Raw genomic sequence first — 22,575 nt, forward strand, 5'->3', positions numbered from 1 at the left:
ACAGAAATAGCATGCCTTAAATGCACTATTGACAAAACATTTAATGCCTAATAGAAATAAAATGCACGAGTGCATGATGTGTTTTATTAACCGTCCTAAAGGTGGCGCTGTTGAACTCTGGATTTCTAAACATGATGATGGAAAGTTTCTCTTTGCTGTTCTTGCAGAAAGTAAGTAGGACAGAGAATATAGATCTGTGAGCTGCAGCCGACGCAGATGTCCAGGGAATACATACGTCTTGGGTCATTTGCATATTTGTGGGCGGGGCCGTGCATGCTGCATGCGACACACAGATTGATTGATTGACAGGTGTGAAGTACTAACCAGCGTGTGTGTTGTTCTCTTCCCGTCTGCTGTGTGTTTCTCCTCGTGTCTCGCTTCAGACGACTAGATCTTCTGCTCGTGGCTGCGTCTCGATGACTCTTCTTCTCCTCTCGCTCTCATCGCTGAAGCTTCTGGAAAACCCTTCCTGACACCTTCTTCAAACACCTCTTGGGACGGAGAAAACCCTGATTCCAAACCCTAGTGAGCTTCTGTCTACACAGGCTGCTATTTGAAAATCTGGAGTCTGAGGGAGCAATAAAAATAATCATCTTTAAAGTTGTTCAAATGAATTCTTAGCAATGCATATTACTAATCAAAAATTAAGTTGGGATATATTCACGGTAGGAAATGTACTAAATATCTTCATGGAACATGATCTTTATTTAATATCCTAATGATTTTTGGCATCAAAGAGAAATTGATCATTTTTGACTATTGCTACAAATATACCCCGAGACTTAAGACTGCTTTTGTGCTCCAGGGACACAAATAACATTTATTTACAGCAAAATCATGTCACCTGACTTTTCAGAGCAGCCATTAATTGGGGAACACACTTTGATGCCTTAAATGCTGACTATGTAGGCGGCTCACTAGGGTTTGGGACACAGACACACTCCAGTCTCTCATCTAAAGACATTTTCCTCTTCCTCTTCGGCAAAGTCATCTCCACAGCATCAGAAGATCCCTCCATAGGCTCATGGGAAACGGGATCTTTTGACACACACACACACACACACACACACTTCTTCTCATGCACATTTCACCAGTTAAAGTCAACATGAAAAGACAGTTAACCCCATTTGCTTTGCACAATTCTAGTCTTATTGTGAATGTTTTATCGGAGCACATTAAAAAAAATTTTTTGGTATAAACTATTTGTTTAGTCATTGTTTCAGGCTGCTGTAGTGTCAGTGAATTAATTAATGTTAGTTATTAATGTGATAAATGTGACCGCAATAATATCAAACAGAGAGTAGAGGGTTATTATAGTCAACTAAAACATACAAAAACATTTTTGTTACTATTATTAAAATAATGTTAACATTAATTTTAAAATGGTTTATTTGAGGTAATGTTTATTTTATATAAATTTGCAATTTAAAAAATTAACATAAACATGCAAGCTGAAATTAAATATTTAAAAATATATTTTATTTGATTATTTCAGCTAGTTTGCTCGATTTATTTCATTTGTTTGAATCATATCTACTAAAATAACTACATTTTATATTAATTAAAACTATACAGACATAAAATAAAAAAGACTATTACTAAAAAAAAGAAGAATATATAAACTAAAAATATTAATAAAAACAAAACAGTAATAATATCTCATTTAAAGTTAAATAACACTGACGCTGAATGTCCTGTTTCAGCCCAAAACGAGAAGCATGTGGTCTGTGAATGTTGGCTTTAAGTCTGTTTGTGTCTTAATATCCTAGAGAGACTTTATAACTTGTGATGATCTCTTGATAACCTGTAAACATGCACCACATTAGCTTGTGTTTATCATCATCACACAGAGACGAGTTGTGTTTTCACTGCTGCTCTTGATTACAGATGCATCGTGCACAGAAACGTACGCATATACTCACTGCAACACACACACACGCACTCGTAGACTGTCTGTCTAAGCCCAGAAACACATGCATGGGTTACAAAGATGATATTAATATCTATAGAACCATAAGCATGATATCCCAATATTTTCAGTAAAATTAGATATTTATTTTACACGATACGTGCTCAGAATAGACAAAAGATTAAAATGATCAAATGTCACTAAAGCCTTTTGATGATGATGTTGTTTCCTTTACGCAGCTCTCTTTCTTCCAGCTGTACGGTTGTTTTTATCAAGTGCATGTGTTTTTGATGATTGGGTGACCCTAACTAAACCTGCTCACGTGTTCTTTTATTAAAATGACTGAAAACCATGTGTTTATTTCATGCATCATATTCATAGGATGTCTCGGCTCGCAAAAGTGCATTTTTAAAGGAGAGCTTTGTCATTTTTTATTTTGCATAATTTTTCTTCCAACCTGCTCTTGGTTTTTAATTGTATGTAAAATATAGTAGCATATAATGTTAGTATCGTCGGGATGTTCACGTTCTGACATCACTGTTTTGAAAGAGAAACAGAGTTAAACATATCGGCTGCATATTAAAGGGATCGTTCTCTTAAAAACAGAAGAATAGCATCGGACCCCATTGACTTTCAGACAAAGGAAAGTCAGTATGTTAGTTTGGTCTTCACTCGCGTGTGTGTGTTTGTGGCTCCTGAGGGAGCTCTATATGGGTCGGTCTGGCCTACTTCAGTCAGTTTTAGGAGCCGTTGTGTCCCTGATCCTCTGCTGAGTCCATCTCTGGGCCAAAGTTTTTAATATTTGGTCTGCAGAACGTTACACTGACAGCAAGGTATCGCAGTACATTACTACATATTATACAAATATGTTAACGATTTATTGTTTCTAATTCTATTCTAATATGCTGATTTGCAGCTCAATAAACATTTCTGGTTACTATCAATGTTAGAAACTATTGAAGGGAATGGAAACTGATACGTTTTATTTTAGGATTCCATGATGAGTAGAAATACATTTTCAATATAATTCTTTAGTTACGTTATAAATGTCTTCACTGTCACTTTTGATTCATTTAATGCATCCCTGCTGAATTAAAGTATTGATTTCTTAAAAAAAAAAAGATTGTTTATATACATTTTATTTTATAGTATATTATTTTTTTAATATGTGGTTTTTTAGATTACATGAAATATAACTTATGCTTTATTAGTCTCATACACGGTATATTTAAATCATTTATATGTATTATTATTATTAAGTTGAAATATTAGTGTGAACATTGGTACAAATAAATAAATAAATAAATAAAATGTTTTCTGACCACAAAGTTTTGAAAGGTGGTGTGTGCATTTCATATATTTTTTATTATATATTTTTATTTTTATTATGTATTTTATAATATTTTCTAATATATAATATTTACTATTATTTTTAATATTTTATTATATTAATCATATGCAATCAGTACACATAAAAAAATAAAACTGTATTATTATTATTATTATTAAAGTATAGTTTTTTATTTATTTTTTGCTGACAGCTGATAACCAGTTAAGACTCATGTTATGAGCTGTTTAATGTAAATATAGTGTTTTTGTTCATCTTCCTCCTCCTCCTCCTCTTCTTAATGATCTTGTCTCTTCATCTTATTCTTCCTCTTCTTGACTTTGTTATTGTTGTTATTCCTCCTCTTCCTCATCGTCTTCCACTTCTGCTCCTTCCTTATTTTCGAGTTTTTGTAATTATTAATCTTCCTCTTGTCGTTTATGTCCTCATGTGCTTGTTTAGTCTGATATTTGTTCAATATAATCCTTTGACTATTTTTGCTCATTTCTATAAAGGGTAATAATCTTTAGTAATGTAATTTTGTGATGTTTTTATAGAGAGAGAGAGAGCGAGCACTTTGAAAATCATTATTCTAATGTGATTTAGCTGCTCGAGGCCGGACCTCCCGTTAATTACACGCTTTATTTCTTAAGTATCATCTTGTTGAATCTTTCTCCGGCCATTAATTAGGTTTACTGAAACTGTGCGTCCAGCAAAACAACACTGCAGATCTCAGATTTACTCCTTCTGAATGTGATACACATCTGTCTTGGTTACTGATGTTGGGAAACGTTCATAAGTTCATGGTGTCATGTTTTGGCAACATCATGTTTAAAGTCACAGACAAAAACTCCATCTTTGGTCTTCTGCCGATGAATAAAGATTTGATTTGACATCACCTGGAGCTTTTATTCTGCGCTCTAATGTGCTGCATTAGTAGTGATGCTAGTAAAGAGAATGAGAGTGAATTCATTAGCAGGGTGAAGACGATGGCGCTGGTCTGACGCATGAGTCACGCTCACATCAAAATTCAGCTCAGACTCGCTTTCTGTCAAACCAACATACATGTGTCCATCTGATACACGTGTATGATACATGAGTAGATCATAGATACAGATGTTACAGATTCATCAGGATCTCAGCTGATAGCGAAAACCTTTGAACTTGCAGGAGAGTGTTAGAATGTCAAGAACATGTCTGGATTATATTTCACAAAAAAAGAATAATAAAATGTATATATATATAATGAAAAATATATTTATTTTATTAATTAATTAGATGTATAATACTGGATTTAAAATATATATTTATTTATTTTTTTAATATTTTATTTCATTTACTATTTTATTATTTTAATTACAAATTTATAATGTTAGTATACGTATATCTGCTATATTACTACTACTACTATTAATAAAAATACATTATCATTGTTGTTTTAATTGTTATTAGTTGTAGTATTAGCAGTAGTAATTAAGGATTAAGTTAAATATATCATATATATATATATATATATATATATATATATATATATATATATAGATATATAATGTATATTATAAATATATCATATATTTTTAGTGACAAGTACACATTTCCATTGCCAACACTTAGTGTCAGATACCTTAAAGGGATAGTTCACCCAAAAATGAAAATTCTATCGTTTACTCACCCTCAAGTTGTTCCAAACCTGTATGAGTTTCTTTGTTCTGTTGAACACAAAGGAAGATATTTGGAAGAATGACAGAATCAAACAGATCTCGGTCCCCATTGACTTCCATAGTAGGAAAAAATATATATACTATTGTAGTCAATGGGGACCGAGATCTGTTTGATTCTGTCATTCTTCCAAATATCTTCCTTTGTGTTCAACAGAACAAAGAAACTCATACAGGTTTGGAACAACTTGAGGGTGAGTAAACGATGATAGAATTTTCATTTTTGGGTGAACTATCCCTTTAAAGACATTGCTATTGCTACATTGCTATGCCATTGCTACACTTTCTATGCTATGACTGCTCCACTGACTTCTTGTTGCAAATTTTGCTCACACACACACACACACACACACAAACCTCGACCTGGAGATGGACACACACACACACACACTCAAACTCACAAACTTACTGACACATTAAAACATGGGCTCACACACTCAAACATTTAAAAAGACTCACACACACACACACAGACTCAGACACACACAGGCTCACACACACACCAAACTGGACCTGGAGGTGGACACACACAGACTATGACACACACACACTGGAGATTGAGGTGGACAAAAACCAACACACACCAACCTGAACCTGGAGATAATAATAATATAATGTCTAGTCTGGTGGCTGTGAAACCTACCAACGTCCGTTGTCATGATTTTTGGAATGACTGATCGCGAGAGGAAAAGAATGATGCTTTAGTCGCATAACATCAGTTAATGGAAACAGCGTCATTTCGCAATAGTTGTTTATCGATATTTAGAAAAAAACACTAAAGTTTTGCGCGAATCTGTAATGGAAACTTGACAGCACTTAACATAGACTAACTTCTCAGAGTTATGTTGAGCAACAGTGTTCATTACTAACCATTCAACCCCGGATTGATTCTGGAATCTTCGCTGGGGGAATAAGCATTAAGCACCGGCAACAATCCGTCCTCTAACTAACGCATGCTCATGTTTTGATTCAGATCGTGTTCGAAGAGGAGGGGCTAGTCGTGCGTGCCTCCGTTGTCAGTTTGTGAGAGGGAGGGAGCAAGCAGCGCGCAGCTCTACAATAAAATACAATTGTACCCATATTAAATAGTTTTAAAATCTTAATCAATCCGTGGCGGTCAGCGTTGATATTGTGGCGGGCCGCCACAAATTAATGAATGTATGGGAAACCCTGAGTAGTATTAGCAGTATTTACTGTATTTGTCTGTCATTTCACTGTCATTCATTCTGGAGCCAAATACATGTTATAATAAACTAAATATGTAATGTAATGTCTTTGAACCCATAGGTTTCTCTCAGCCTAGTGTAATGTCAGTGGTGATCACAGGTGATGCTCCTTTCCAGACAGAAAGACCGTCTGGTGTGGCTGAAGTACAGGAGCCGCCAGCTTCTCAAGCCACCGAAGCCCCCAAAATACCATCTGAACCCCAGACAGCCACGACACCCAAGAGCCCACAGGACACAGCCGCAGGTAGAGGACTAAGATCGGCACACTTACCATGACATTGAGTGTAATTTGGTCATATAATTGATCTTTCTGTTAAGAAGTAATGTTTCATAGCATGTAATCATCTTCAAATACCGCATACATCGCCCTTAGTATGCATTTCCCTCATGTTCTTCCCATGTGTTTTGAATCCAGGATCATGGCCCTGTGGAGCACTTACTAATCTTTCAGTAATTACAGTTTAGGCTGTCCACTGGGGGGGACTATAATTGGTGCTAGACTGAGTAACATTATCAGTTGTCAAAACTAGTCAAAGCCATCCATTCTGGTATCCCAAGGGCCTTTAGGCCACAGCTAAATGGGGTTAGTAAAGTGCAGCTGAGACCCAGAGTCATTCCACTGGTTTATATCAAGCTCAAGCACCATATTTTGCCTGGTTTGATGCTCAGGGCTGGTTGTTGATGTGCAAATAGTGTTACACACCTACCAGATGCAGGGTCAAACCTGTAGAGTCATCTTAAGTCATGCATGAGTCAGTCATCTAGTGCCTGATCATGAAGTCACCCAGATGGAAATTAGGCGATGACATCATAAGCGTACTTATGATAGCAAATGTAATATTTTTATCCGCCTCGTGTGTGTGTATATATAAGTGTACATGTATGAGTTTCTTTATTTTGGAGAATGTTGGGAACCAGATAGTTGACTTCCAATATTATGACTACCGTCAACTGTTTGGTTTACAACATTCTTCACATCTTCTTTTGCATTCAACAGAGCACAAAAACTCGTACAGGTTTGGAACAACTTGAAGGTGAGTTAAAGATAACAGGATTTTAATTTTTAGGAGAAGCATCCATTCAGTATTCACAGATGGAGTGTGTCCCATAATGCATTGCGCTCTTACGTGTTCACCCCGAGCGCCAACCTCCCGCTCTCTCTCGTGAGGCCAATAAGGAAGTGACTAAAACTGCAATTCATCGACTGGCCGCTTGAGGCTGGCTGCAAAAGGGAGTCAGTCCCATAGACTCCCCATGTTAAAATGCCCAACTTTACAGCAGGAAAAAACATGTTTACAGCCTGGTTCAAAAAATGATTTTGGTCTAAATAGCTAAATAGCTCATAATTTCTATTCATTTTCCACTGATTTACGCGATCTGATGATAAATAGCCCCTCCCAGTGCTGTCTCTGTGTGTCTGCTTCCGTGTACTCGAGCTGTGACGCAGACAGACTCTGATTGGACGTTCGGCTTGTCAATCTAACAGTCCCAAAACTGGACAGCGTCAGATCGTGTCACATGGTTCGAGAACACTTCCTGGTTCATATCTGATCACAACAAAACTGAAATATCTCTGTACACACGAAATATCCGAATAATAAACCCGCGATTACGATAGAAAAGCTTGGTATGAGATTTAATTGAGATCTGGGGCATTTTATAAAAATATATAAAAAATCTGAAATGCTAACTTGTGCAGCGATGAAAAAAGTTACAAATAGCGTATTTTTACAATAGTAAACGACCAAATTCCACCCCTGATCGCAAAAGGAAGTTATTACAAACACTCGATCGGGGTTCAAAGTGAGTTTTGAGTAAAAGTGTACTAATAATTTTATAAATTGTCTGATGTAGCTTGATGCTAACGTTAGCTCTAATGCTACTAATAGCAGGTGCATTTCTTCTTTCCTAATGCATTTCTGTCACAATAATTCACATAAGGTCGTAAGAAAATGTTTTGTTGTATTTTTATAGTAAGACTTTTGATAAATAAGGGCTAAATGCATACTGAGACTGAAATGAGATCGCTGCTTTGTAAACACTGAAATTCCACATAAAAGGCTGATAAAGGTGCAATAAAAACAAAAGAATAATGATAAATGAATAATGCGGACAATGTGTCATACCTGGCGGAGGTGTGAAAGACTCGTTTGGTGAGAACAATAGAACCATGAATCGGGGAGTTTACAAAACCAACACACATACAAAGCACACAGGAGTGTTTACATGTGAGATCTTACAGAGATGACAAGTGCCATAAATCAATCTGATTAGCCTTCTCTAAAAACACACATGAAATGGCCTTAGAAAATATTTCATAAAATTCACAGTTTTACAGATTAGATTATGACATTTCTAATGAAGTTTTGAAAGACTTGTGGCTTTAGCTACAGTGTATTTCTAAACTCATATCTTACATCAAAATTTTTTTAATACATTTAAAAAATATGTTTTTATTTTTGTTTTTATGTTTGAGCTTATATATCTCTATTATCATAACAGTCTGAGTGATTCTGATTCCTGAACAGTAAACTTTGAGGTGTCAGCTTTGTGAAAAAATGTTGATTATGTATCTAGTCAGAAAGAATCATGAGCAGAAACCTTTTTATTTTGGGTATGTCATTTCTGTCTCCATGACAAAAAAGGGGGGTGACTGGTAAGGGGTTAATGTTACGTGAAGGATATTTGATCATAACTTTGAGAGAACCTTGCCAGAACATAAGCAAAACTGGGAACATTCCCTATTCAAGGTCACAGATATGTGGGTCAATCAGTCTTGGCATTACTTGTAATGCATCTAGCATTACTGCATTACTGTACAAATTCCAACCCCACAAATCATCTGCTCAACACTTCTGTAAGAGTGGACTAGACCTTGTACACAAATGAATTATCTACAGCAGAATAATAAAAGAGACCACACTGCAATGACGTTTGTCTTTTATGACTTGTTTTCCAGTGAAAAGGTTTAAAACATATTCATGAAATTTAATAAGACTTGTTTTTATGAATGTAAATTTTATAATTTAGATTTTTTTTTCACTTGAAACTAAAAAATCTGGTATTATAATTGAAATATTGTATTGACCAATGGCTGCAATTATCCATTTATAAAACAAAAAATAATGCATGCTATCGCTCTCCATTATCTTGTGGTACATATTTGTTGGCATTTCATAAGATATAAAATATATTATTTAATATTTTGATCTGTCAAGGTTGTATGGTATATCATATAAGCCTATTAAAGAGTGTGAGGGGAGATTGATAAGTTTGTTAATAGTGTATATGTGTGAGAAAGCAAAACACGGAGTTAGTGCTGTTCTAATTACCATTCTTCTTTGCATACGAGGTGTCTTTGGTGACCGCTGGTCCGATGAGGCCGGCATTTCATCTGACCTGCCCTTCACGCCCAGCGTTTCCACTGTTATCAGTCGCCATGCTGGTCCTCTGGTAGAAAGCCCACATGACACAGCCAACCCTCAGTGGCCACCGAGAGATAACTGGGCGGGAGATGCAGAGGAAAGAGAAGGCGAAGGATTTGACCATAAGAAGGAAAAGAAGAAGAAGAAACAGAGACCCAGGGAAGAAGTGTACGACCACACAGAAATGCAGAGCGAAAGTCTTTTACCCGACAGCCCCAATCAGCCGTCCCCGTGTAAGGAACGGGACCTAGACAGAGGTTGGGAAGATGGAAGCCACTTTGGTGGGAGAGTCAAGAAGCCGAAAAGCCGTAAGAAGATTCCTGAGGAATGGGCGATCCATGCAGAGCCCTTTGTCCCTGCTTCAGCCTGCGTGCCGCAGGAGTTCGCAACTGATATTTCCCAGTCACTCCTTGAAGTCGACAGCGGCCTTGTTTCACTTTCTGAGGACTACACCGATGGAAGTCTCATTCCTCTGTCTCTTACCCAAGATCTTCTATCCCTCACGGCCACTTCCCTACCATCCACAGCACTTCTTGAACCTGCAATGCCCTCTCCAAAGTATCCCGGTCGAGCCCCCAATATATCCCATCAGCATCCCTTGTCCACGTCATCCGGATTCAACGAAATCATCATGGAAACAGAAGATCCCATTTCTTGCAGTCTCAGTGACACTCAGCCTTTCAGCTTTCCATGTGTAACCTTGGAGGAAGCAATGGTTGGACAAGATCAGACCTACACCGCTTCCATGGGCACCCAAGAGTCGCCATTAAAAGAACCCCAGACGTCCACCCCTGGAAGCATTTGTTTTTTACCACAGATGGAAGCACTGATCACGGCACCCCCGCTTTCTCCCTCTGGACCTTCATGGTCTATTAATAACTACAATCAACCCTTCGATCCTGAAGGTGTTGCCTTTGAGACCTCAGCCCCAGTTTCTGAACCTTCGCCAAAGAGCAAAGCCCCAAAGGAACCAAAGTCCAAACAAGGCAAGAAGTCGTCTGGGTCATCCTCATCAAAGAGTCCAACCTCCCTTGAAGCAAAGTTGCCATCTCCCCTGAATTCTGGTCTAAATCTGGCTGCTCCGCCCTTCTTCCCTACTTTTGCAGAACCTTGGGAGCCCACCGAAGAAACGCCCTCCACATTGGAAGGTTTGTTGTGGACCTTTGGGAAGTGGATCCACGTAATGCATGGCTAAGTGGATTCCAAGCCCGGGCTTGATTGATTAAACCGCACACCGCAATAACTAACACTTCACCCCGTCAGCTGGAAGCAAGGATCAGGGTTCGCTCAAATTGGGCTGGGTTGGTTTTGCTTGGGCGTTTCTTCCACAATGAATGATCACCTGTGTAACCGAGAAGTACACCTGCCCCCCCCCCCCCCCCCACACTAACCTTGTGATCCAGGGTGTACTCTACTAATCCAAACACTTTGGTTTGCCGTTTGTCGAGGAGGTGTGGTTGCTCCCTCACAATGTTACATCTTTGCTGTTGTGATTGATTGTTGTACTACCACTGCTGGCACCAAACATGACAATCTTCTTTTATCGGTGTCCCACCACCCCTTTATATTTCGCTTCTAGCACTTTTAGAGTGAATATGAATCAACCATGTCACTTTATGAATGTATATAAAGTGCAATACAGTTATAAGTGATATCTTTTCTTTCTTTTTTTCTCTTTTATGTTTCCTGACATCATCGGTTTCAACTCTCCAATTAGGTAAGTCAACATTTCTCTGGATATTGCATTGTTTTTCGCCCAACTGTGATTTGCAGCTTCGGAGTGACCAAAGGTCATTAATTGTAAAAAGTTGGGGATTTGAGGCAATTTGAATGATTAAGAGCATTGGTGATGCGAGAGTTCAACTTTATTCAAATGCTAATGGTACTAATACCAATAAGAGAGCAGACTGCAAAGTGCTAGTGATTCAGTCTGAATGCCTCTTTTAAAGTAATTTGTAACAGAAACATACTAGTTTGTATTGCAGGATACTAGTATGGTACTAATACCAATAAGAAGCTACCCCATTCCCAATGACGTGATGTTTAGCACCTAGAATGTAAATTTTACCAAGTCTCCCTGCCAAAAAACTTATATTTTAACCCAGGGATGCAATTTTTATCGGGGAACCTCCTGGAACCGCGATCGGGCTAGTTTTGGACTAGTTTTGAGAAGCAACTGGGCAGGATTCAGTTTTATATCTTAAACATCATTTTATATATATATAGTCAATATACATTTTTTTAAACCCATTAATGCCCATTTATTATTATTTATACTATGTTGAATCAAAATATCTATTTTTAATGGATATTTAATGTTTTAATTCGCGTCTAGTGGCTACATCATAGTGTTACAGATGATTTTAAATATGAACGGGCCTCTTCAATAATTTTACACGTACAGTATTTGTATTTTCGTATCTTGGATTGACTATGTATTCAGGCCGAGGAAGTTAAGTTAGATTCCTGGTCGCATCTTTTGAACGTATTTTGTCCTTAATGCAACCTCATAAAAAGGATTTTAAAGGATGAGAATTTGTTTGCAACAATTAATGAAAAGACTCCAGAATCGACTCCAGCTTAAAGACTCGAGACTTGGCTCAGACTTCAAATGATAGGATCGTAGACACGTCTGGTGGAAGTAAACTGTTTCATGTTGTTTTTAATAACCTTAACACAGCTTAAGTCACAAAACTGCAGAAAAGTAGTGTAGCATTTGAAAATGGTCGATTGCTTGTTTTAGATTCTGTGTGTGTAGCGCCTTAATTAGAGAGAGAGAGAGTGTGTGTGTGTGTGTGTGTGTTTGGGCGCGTCTAACACAGCTGTCTGCTTCAGTTCTCTGTAATTTTTGGCTGTTTCTCCAGTGGGGAGAGACAGGACATCAGCATTCAGTGTCAGACTTCCCAACATTAATAACAGTGTACCGTAATGTGTTTGTGTGTGTTATACTACGAGCTCATGAACTGTGAGAGCTCAGTGTCAAATATGACATTCACCGAGTGAGCTCTATTAATCCATGTTGTGTCGCCTGCAGAAAAACTCCTTTTGGTGTTTGTTACTGTGGTGAATGTTTCAAAATCATCTTTCCAACAAATGAACAGCTCTGGAAAATACACTTGTGGTTTGCACTAGAGCACGACCGATATATTGTTCGGCCGATTGCCGAATTGCATTTAAATCGGCATTTATAACGGCCGATGAAACATGAGAAACAGAGTCTCATGCTTCACTCATGTTATGAGTGTTGCATAGTGTGCCCACCAGAGGGAGCTCTGCAACTCCCCAGTTGACAACAGCGCCAGAAGTCCACTACAGAAGAAAGCGATCAGCCAAGCCACGGAGATGTAACTTACTGTTTTGACGGTGAGTCTGTCGTTCGTGATGTGAAATGATTGTAGATTTAGTTCATACCCTGTATATAAAAACTGTGTGGTAGTTCTAGCTAACGGTCCTATCATTATCACTTCTAAATATTCTGTAACATCACTTACAGCCGCTAATGCATTGCTATATTAGATTAGCCACAAAGCTAATACCATGTTTATCAGTGGAAGAGCGCGAACGTTAATAGGAGGTCAAACTATAACGTTAGCGTTTAACTTATTCTTATTCTATTGCGGTGTGTTTCCCACATAATGACCGCGTAATTGGGCCTTTCACACAGTACGCGGTATGCACGGCGCTTGCCGCTGGGCTCAGCGTTGCCCTTCAGATACAACGCGATTTGCTCTGCGCTATGGCGTAAGGCGGAGTTTTAAAAACGTTTAGCGGGAGCTCTTTCATAGTCTGTTCCTCCTCCTTTCGGTCAGCAGCAAACATGTATCTGTCCCGTTGTAAGAAGCGAGCGATAGCGCTAGTCCTGCTGATGAGAATTAAGAGAGAAGCAAGGAAGAAGAGGCCACCCTCAGGTCCAGAGAACAATTTGGTGAATTCAGGCTGGTTACGTTACTCTAACGCTAATAGCTTCCTTTTTAGCAGGCCCCTTAAATGCTTGCTATTAACTTGTTTGAAGGTGGTTCTTCTCAAAATTGACAGCGGTGTGTTCATGATACTAACGTTAACCATTCAACTTCGAATTGATTCCGTAATCTTCCGGTAATAGTAGGCAAGACGATGTTCTGTGAGAGCAAATATAGTGTAGTTACAGTAACTACAGTAGCTGCGTCAGAAATGATTAAACCAGAGGGGTCATGTAAATAAATGTGAGCTGAACTAGCGCTTTTTTTTTTTTTACATATTGTTTCAAAGCAGCTTTACAGACATAACAGGAAAATGTTGAAATAATATTGTTAAATATAAGTAGGTAATACCTATTGCTTGACAAATAAAAAAAAAATATATATTTCTCATTTTTGCCTATGTAGGAGATCCCAGTTTATTATTATTATAATTCTAATGATACATGGTGATATTATTAATACACATGCTTATTCTTTCTCCGTCTCTCTTTCTGCCTACAGATGGCTGAAAAAGGTGAATGCTGTAGCAGCAAAGTGTGGGACTACTTCTGCAAATACTTTAACTTTAGTATTATAATTTATTTACAGTACACACACAGACTGTTAAAACCAGCTTCAACTGGAAGAAAGTAAAAGTGTTAAATGTTTAAAACCAGACTGTTTTTTGATCATTAAAAAATATATACTTTTGATGTGCAATTGTTTAGTCATTGAGACTGTAATCTAAGGCTTTTTTTTAACATAACCCCTTCTGGAAAATGGTTTATACAGCCCACATACATAGAACAGGCAGATATTTTGCTATTGAATGTTGTGTAAATGCAGTTTATAGGAAATGGGTCTAATATCCAGATTATTTTTAAAATCAAAATATCGGCTTATAAATCGGCTCTTTTCGAGTTAATATCGGCATCGGCCCCAAAAAATCCATATCGGTCGGGCTCTAGTTTGCACCATATGGATCACTTTTTTTTTTGTGTGTGTGTTCTGTGTAGTGTTTTTACTATAATTTTTTACAATTTTTTATCCCAATTTAGCTTGATGTCTTTTCAGTTTTAGTTTCTTCAACCCATACTTCAACCCAAATTGTATTTCAGTTACAAAACAAAATGTTTTCGTTTTCCACCAAATATTTAGATTTTATTTATTTAGTAAATATGTGACGTGTATAAATACAAATACCTAATATCCATCATTAGCAGTGTTTCAAGGACGCGTGTCTTTAATGTTTTTGCTGAGCACTTTTCAAAGTAAGATTGACGTCTGGCTTTGAGTGAGCATCTCTGAATGGCTCTGATTGTTTGGGCTCGTGATGTCTTTTTTGTGCTTGTGCTCTTGTGAGTCTGCGAGCCGCTGGTGACGGCCAGAGACATTGATTGTGACTGTGTTGTAATGAATGAAGGAGTGTTAACACACACACACACACACACACACAGATGCTCAGTTTGGTTGTTTCTTTGTGAACGTGATGGTGGTTTATAGAGATTAATTTGGATTTTTAAATGCGTTTAAGAAGTAATGATTGTGGAGCAATGAGATTGTTATTCTATGTATTTGTGTCTAGGCATTTATTGCATGCTTAAAAACAGTAACAATAACAGAATAAGGATTTTCTTTTTCTGGCTCCGTCTAAATCTGACTTTAACCAGTTCTGCTGATCACAGATACGTTTGAGTTCTCAGATGATTCTCTGTTCATTTTAATTCTCTTTTTTTTAATTTATAGATGCAGTGTGTTTGCTCAGGACATGTTTTTGTGCTTTGCTATTTTTATATGGCTCATAAAGGTTACTATAGTTGCATTGCTTTCATAAGTGTTAAGGTAACAACATTTTTCCGCTTTGTTTTTCAGTATCCCACTTTAAAAACAGTGACAAAGTGTTAGGTAATGCATTAGAAATTTAATTAGAAATGCATTGAAAAAAAATTGCATTGCACTCCATCTACCAGTTTTTGTTTTTGTAATGCAAAGTCTGATCATTGCAGAGCTGTATCAGCAGATTAAATGTAATTAATTGACGTATGTTGCATATAATTTGCTATTGTTTAAAAGTAGCTGTAAAGGTCAACACATCGACTGCTTTAAACACAGACTGCCTCGAGGGGGGCGTGGAGACTGTCCTGTTGCCACGGCGACTGATAAGCAGCTGATGTTTCCATGGCAACAAGAACAGATGTGGAGAAGGTGGCCATGTGACTTTTTCTGCAACCGTTCGTTGCTGTATCTTAGGAGAAAAACGAACAGGCTGCGGTCATCAGAATAATTACGGTCTGCTCATCGATGCAGAAACCTCACTGCAGTCTGACTTTACACAGGGTCAGAAATCTAGTGTGATTTAAAGATGATAAACCACATCAATCAGAAGTGAACTGCACCAGTTTAATGACATGCCATTATACTGCTGTTCATCTGGTTTTAAACTGGACTTTTTTTGGGGTATTGAGTTTAATATATTTTATAATTTATAATATTTTATCACCAATATTTCTCTCTTCTGGGGTCTTTGAATGCATTCTGAGATTGCTCTAATATATATATATATATATTTTTAGTATAAAAATAAGATTGCATTTTAATATATACTTTTATTCAGCAAGGACACATTAAATTTATAATTTAAAATTTATAATGTTGCAAAATATTTCTATTTCAAATAAATGCTGTTCTTTTGATTTTTTTTGTTCATCAGAGAATCCTGGAAAATAAAATGTATCACAAAAAGAGCAGCTCTCTGGATGTGCTTTTGCTCGACTGGATTACTGATTGTAAAGCCAGAGGCACAGACTGTGAGTCTCCGAGCTGGTGACCGAATCAATCTGAACCACAAGAGCAAATCTACGTCTCAAACTCAAAGAATGGTGCGTTTGTCACAGCTGTAGAGGATTGGTTCTTACTGTAAGAAAAGTTCTGCCGTTTTTAGTGATGGATTTACTAGAGAAGATGTTATAGATGGAATAAAGCTGACTGAAGAATAAAATAACACATTCATTATTCTTATTTTTACAACTTCAGTTCTCATTTTCATTTAGCTGATGTTGAAGTACTAATAAAAACTGTATAAACAAAAAAGACATTTAATAAAAAGACAAAAAAACTGAAATACTAAAACTTTAGCTAAAATGAAAATAGAAACATAAAATGTAATAAATTGAATTATATATACATATTATACATATATTTTTTTGGTTATGGACTAAAGATAAATAAGAGGAAAAAACGTCATAAATGTATAAAAACAAATACCAAAAAACACACACACAAAAGCTAAAACTTAAAAAAGAAAAAAAAGTAACATGTAATTGAAAACATTAACAAAAAAATGTCTAGTGTATCATTTCTAAAAGCAACATTTCTTTCATTTTTAGTACTAATATAACTCAAGCTGATTAATAACTATTTATACATTAAAAAATAATGACACTAAAAATGCCAAAAATACTAAAACTTGAAGTAAAATTACAATAAAAACAATAAATGTAAAAATAAAATCTCATTCAAAATATAGCGCAAGTAGAAGTACTGAAATAATTTAAAACTTAAACTATAGTCATTTACAAACCTAAAATAATAAAAAAAGGACAAAAACACATGGCAAAATTGCTAAAATGAGAGTTAAAATTACAATGAATTATATATATATATATATATATATATAGTATATCAATGATGGTATAATAACACTGGTTGTCTGTCTTTTCCCAAAACTCCCATAATCCCACTCAGCGTTACTCGTCTTTCACTCGCGCTGTATTTCTGGACGCCGGCGTTCTTCAGATCTTGTTGCCATGGCGACGGGAGGCAGTTGCTCGGGGAGACCTAAGGAAGCAGGGCTACCAAGGAAACAAGTTGGCTCTTACGAGGAGGGGCGATGTGCTAAAAATAGCATCTGGGTAGATGGTTGTTGGCTTTATGTTCTCGCAGCTTCCTGACTTCATCTCTTTTTGACCACCTGTGTGTTTCTCCTGTGACGCTGATGAATGATTTTAGCCTCCTCCCTAAAGCTCCACCTGAGAGGAACAGAGGTTGTGATTCGTCTCTTGCTCTTTTTATCTATCTATCTATCTGTCTGTCTGTCTGTCTGTCTGTCTGTCTATCTATCTATAATCTATCTATCTGTCTGTCTGTCTATCTATCTATCTATCTATCTGTCTGTCTGTCTGTCTGTCTGTCTGTCTGTCTGTCTGTCTGTCTGTCTGTCTGTCTGTCTATCTATCTATCTATTCAAACACATCCATCTCATCTGTTTAGATTTTATATTTGTTTAGACAAACAAATCCAAACAAACGAAAACAATGGTTTGAAGAACCTAATTTTATGTATTTTAACATAGTAAAGTCAAATCTTTTTTATATTTTATAATTGTTCAGACTATAATCTAAACAAATTTGATTTGTATTTAATAAATAAATAAAAAACCGTTTAGTTTGTATCAGTTTATAAATGAAGAAATAAATCTATATTTTTTTAAATGCTTAAAAACATCAATTTTTATACCTAAACCGGTCCAAGCCACCTTTATATTGTTAGAAACTCTTAGAAAGTATTTATTTTTTTTAGACCCCCCCCCCATATATATATATATATATATATATATATATATATATATATATATATATATATATATATATATATATGCATATATTTTTAATACTTTTATTGTAATATCAACTTTATTTTTTTAAGCACATGCATTCATTTGTGAATGTAATTGGAAATACATTGTTTGTCTTTTTAGATCAATTGTTTGTAGATTTGTAGTTTGTAAATTGATTTGGAATGAAGTAGGTTCTTTCAAGTCAAGTCAGCTTTATTGTCAATTCTTCCCCATGTACAGTACATACATACAGAGAAACGAAACTGCGTTACTCTCAGACCCCCGTAGCATACAGATAACATTTCCTTCTTTTTTCATACATTATTGATGGCAGATTTAGCACACAGCGCCGTATCCTCCTCGTTCAGTGTGAGTTCAACAGCAGACGAGCGTCGTCTTTCAGCAGTGATTATGTAGCGAGGCCGATGGGTCTCAGACTGGGGTCAGATGAGATCACCCCTACAGTGTCTCTGTCCGTGATGGTCTGGGGACGCGGGATTCAACTCAAACAGACAGTTGTTGATGGAGGAAATTAGGCTCAGAAATGATGACCCTTATGCAACCGTCGTGATCGTATTAATGCTGCTGGACACTTCGTCTGCTTGCATTAACAACACATTGAAGTTGTGCTGACAAAGCGTCTTAAAGTTGAGGGCGTTTTTTTGTTTAAATTAGATGAGCATGAAATATATGTGAAAACTTACTTAGTTCACACATTTCATCTTTGTTGTACAAGCTTTAACATTGTTTGAAGCATCTAGGTCGCAGTGACGTCTTTCTGAGTTTGCTGTACTTTTCATTATTCAGTGTCATTTCACTTCTAGCAACAACATCTGTGAAAGCGTCATGCATTTGTTTTGATCCCAGAATATTGCTTACTACTTGTATATTAATTTATTTGTTTACATTAATCATATTTTGTATTTAGTGTCATCAAATACTGATAAATTATGTTGTTTTTCTTATTTTTAGTAGTAGTATTGATAATATTGACGTGATTAATTTATTAGAATAATATAAATATTTATTTATTGTAAGAAATTAATAATTTTAAGTGTTATTATTATTATTATTATATAAAGTCATTCATATATTTAATAGATCAATTATTTATTTATTGAAATTATTCATAATTTTAACTTTATGAATAATAATAATAATAATAATAATAATAATTAGTAGTAGTAGTCATGGGTTTAAAACATAATTTTTTTGGTCATTTTGGCCATCTGGCATTTTTCCATTTTTGTTTATTTATTTTGTTAAATAGCACTCTTAAAGATATAATAATAATAATAATAATATAATATGTAAAAATAGGGCATAACCTACGTTATTTTGAAAGATTTTTCCGTAACAATTTTTTAAATTTCGCATTGCATTCCGTTGTGTTTTAGATTTAATAGAAATGTCTGTAAAATTAATGGATAATGTTTCTGTAATGAGCTGCAGATACGTTTTCTATTATTGTGTGTTTTTTATTTCTTACAGTGAAGAATGATGTTGTTATGCACAGACAAAGACATTCACTTTTATTCAGATTCTGATTCGAATGTCACATATTTAGAAACCCTCATCTATTGGTATAAATTCAGATTAAGATAAAACAGTATGCTAGATGAAGAATTGATTGTCTTGGGATATCATCCATGGGCAAATCTCCCAGTTACCCAAAAGACTTTCATAAAAAGATACAATATATGTGCGCACTCTCTAAAATCATATGTGCAAAAGAATGCTCATTAAGCCCTTCCTCTTTATTCTGCATGCATGTAGCTTCAGGGATGATTGTAGTGTGTCACTATCAGAGAGAGGAGGGAAAAAAAGATGGATGCAGAGAGGACAACGTGGAGAAAACGAGAGAGGCAGAGAGGAAGGAGGAAGCTGATTTTGGGGCAGCGAATGAACAGCCACTTTACAAAGCATGTGATTCCTGCCATGTCTAGAGAGAGAGAGAGAGAGAGAGAGAGAGAGAGAGACGCTTCCAGCCAGATCTCAGTGCTGCTTAGTCTGCTGTCGTGTGCAGAAGCAGCAGAGAAGGTTGTGAGGTTACGCATCAAACAGACACATTTACATTTTAACAAAGGAAAAGGACTAAGACACAAAGACACCCAAACCAGTAGCAGAGAAAGGGCAACAGAAGCATGTCCTCTCTCTCGAACCAACAACCGGCGTCTCCGTTCTCAGAATATAGTGAGCTATGTAAAGTCCCATCCGTGTCCACATCAGCCACCCCTCCGGGTTGGGACTGGCAGCACGGAGACCTCGGGGCACCGTCGAGTTTCGGAGGTGGCCTTCGGGCAACAGGGATGAAGGACGAGGACAAGCTGTGCTTCTACGAGTCTCCTTCCGAGCTCAACATCTCCGGGCGAGGAGCCGTTCCAACAAGCGTGTCTTTCGGCAGCACTGGAGACAGTCCGGAAAGCTTCTCGTCCTCGTCTCCATCAGCTGTGTCTCCTGGAAGATTCGCGGCTTGTACTGCGGACAACAATGACATGATGCTTTTGGAATCACCTGAGGGTCGCAAAGAGAATCTGTCTCCTCTCGAACCCTCGAAACCAGCTCAGTTCTCCGGATTGCTTCCGGAACAGAGTCCCAGTACAACGTCGCCCCGAACGCCTCCAAACTACTGCATCATTGGCGTGGTCAACGACAGCTACCTGGATTGCGAAGACGAATGGCCGAAGGCTGAAGGGTCGTCACACGAAAGTGAGGGCGAGGAAGACTTTGAGCCTTGCTTAATGGGAAGAGCCAAGCAACAGAGGAAGGCGATGAGGCGAGCGATGTCCGAGTGTTCACACCTATCTGTACCCGCCAGCCTCGAGCTCCCAGACAAGTATCCCGGCGGAGGAGTCCTCGACAATTTGCCGTCGCCCATTGGAGGACCTCGTCGCCAGCACGCAGGGGCCATGAAACGCTCTCTAACTGTTGCCGACGATCAACCTCCGACCCCGCCGCCATCACTATCTGCTGGAGGCACCCGCAACGACCTACATAACATCGAACTACATTTCCCCCCATTCCCCGTACGCAAAGACCAAAGCAGCTTTCCCCACTCCCCTGTGGAGGACCTGTTGGAGGGACCATTCATTGACAAGGACCAAGGAGTCATTTTACCCGTGCCGGTGACAACACATGCCCTTAATGGGACTGGAGACAAAACAGACACGATTTCTAAGGCATTTGAGGGTAGGTGGTGGCGAAGCAAGAGTTAATTTTGAGGTGTAGGACTGACTCTTTTATATCTGAGAGAATCTGAGGTGAGTAATGTGAATGAGAGACACGTGGCATAATCGTTCTTAGAAACAAAGAAATTAAGCTTGGGAAAGCATGTTTTTTTTTAATGCATTTCCAATGGGGTTTTGAAGTGATGCCATTGGGTTCCCCCAAGAACCTTTAGTAAAACCATTTTTTTTTCTTGCTAAATATTGGTTCTTAATTGGCTTAATATGTTTCCAGGAAGAACTTTTAACATGCATGAATGAAAATAATGAATGGAGAAAAAAAATGGTTGGTTTGGAATCTAATGGAGCATATTTCCAGTATAAAGAACCTTTTATGCCATGGTTCCAAGATTCTATATAGAACCATGGATGTCAATAATGACCCTTTATTTTTAAGAGCGCACAAGTGTATAAAATTGGATTTATTGAGTCAATATGAGGAGACATCAAGAGAAGCACGGTGTAATCGTTCTTAGAAACAAAGACATTAAGGTGCCTTGTGTATTGCATTGTATGCAGTGATTCCATGGAAGAACCATTTCGGGTTCCCCAAAGAACCTTTAGTGAACAGTTCATAAAATAACCAATTTTCTTATAGTTTTAAAAATAAACGTTCTTTATTGGCATTCCATGAAGAACATCTTTCACACTAATAAAAAATGGTTCTTTTGGAATAAATTGTAACCAGTGTGATGTTAAAGATTCTTCATGGAACAATGGATGCCAATAAGAAACCTTTATTTTTTTAAGAATGCATAGGTGTAAATAATTGGTTTTCTTGAGTCAGTATAATGAGTCCTAAACTGGGACTGCGTCTTTCTGATGGTAGTGGTGGCAGAAGTAGGTGATGCATGTAGTGTCTCTGTTCTGTGTGTATGGCACTATCACCCCACTGCCAACGCATGCTCATTAACCGCTCCAAACGAGCCGCGGATAGTGCAAGCAATTTCTGACCTGATTTCCTAGAGTAAAGCCTGCCCCCAGCAAATCCAGGTCAGAAACTCTCATCAACGATGATGTGTAGAGCTCCAGAAATCTCCTGCTGCACCTACAATGGTTAACGATTACGATTACGTTGAAATAATAATTCGTGTGTAATTAGTGTGGTTTAATCCCTCAGTTGTCTTCTGGCTGGTTGACAGATAGTGTAAATGCATTGTAGAGAATGAATGAAACATGTTCCCGAACAAAAG

The 22,575-nt window shown here is 37.2% G+C and overlaps 1 protein-coding gene across 1 annotated transcript in view; it reads left to right on the forward strand.

Annotated features, from left to right (window-relative positions):
* Positions 1 to 22,575, forward strand: part of LOC132124426 (microtubule-associated protein 4-like) — a 55,967-nt gene that overhangs the window by 12,843 nt on the left and 20,549 nt on the right. Inside the window, exons 4-8 of the mRNA XM_059535418.1 lie at positions 6,242 to 6,424; positions 9,533 to 10,020; positions 10,051 to 10,795; positions 20,388 to 21,347; positions 21,409 to 21,418. Coding sequence (XP_059391401.1) covers positions 6,242 to 6,424; positions 9,533 to 10,020; positions 10,051 to 10,795; positions 20,388 to 21,347; positions 21,409 to 21,418 — 2,386 coding nt within the window. The remainder of the gene's footprint in view (positions 1 to 6,241; positions 6,425 to 9,532; positions 10,021 to 10,050; positions 10,796 to 20,387; positions 21,348 to 21,408; positions 21,419 to 22,575) is intronic.

This window comes from Carassius carassius, chromosome 42, assembly GCF_963082965.1.
Source record: "Carassius carassius chromosome 42, fCarCar2.1, whole genome shotgun sequence".
NCBI lineage: Eukaryota > Metazoa > Chordata > Actinopteri > Cypriniformes > Cyprinidae > Carassius > Carassius carassius.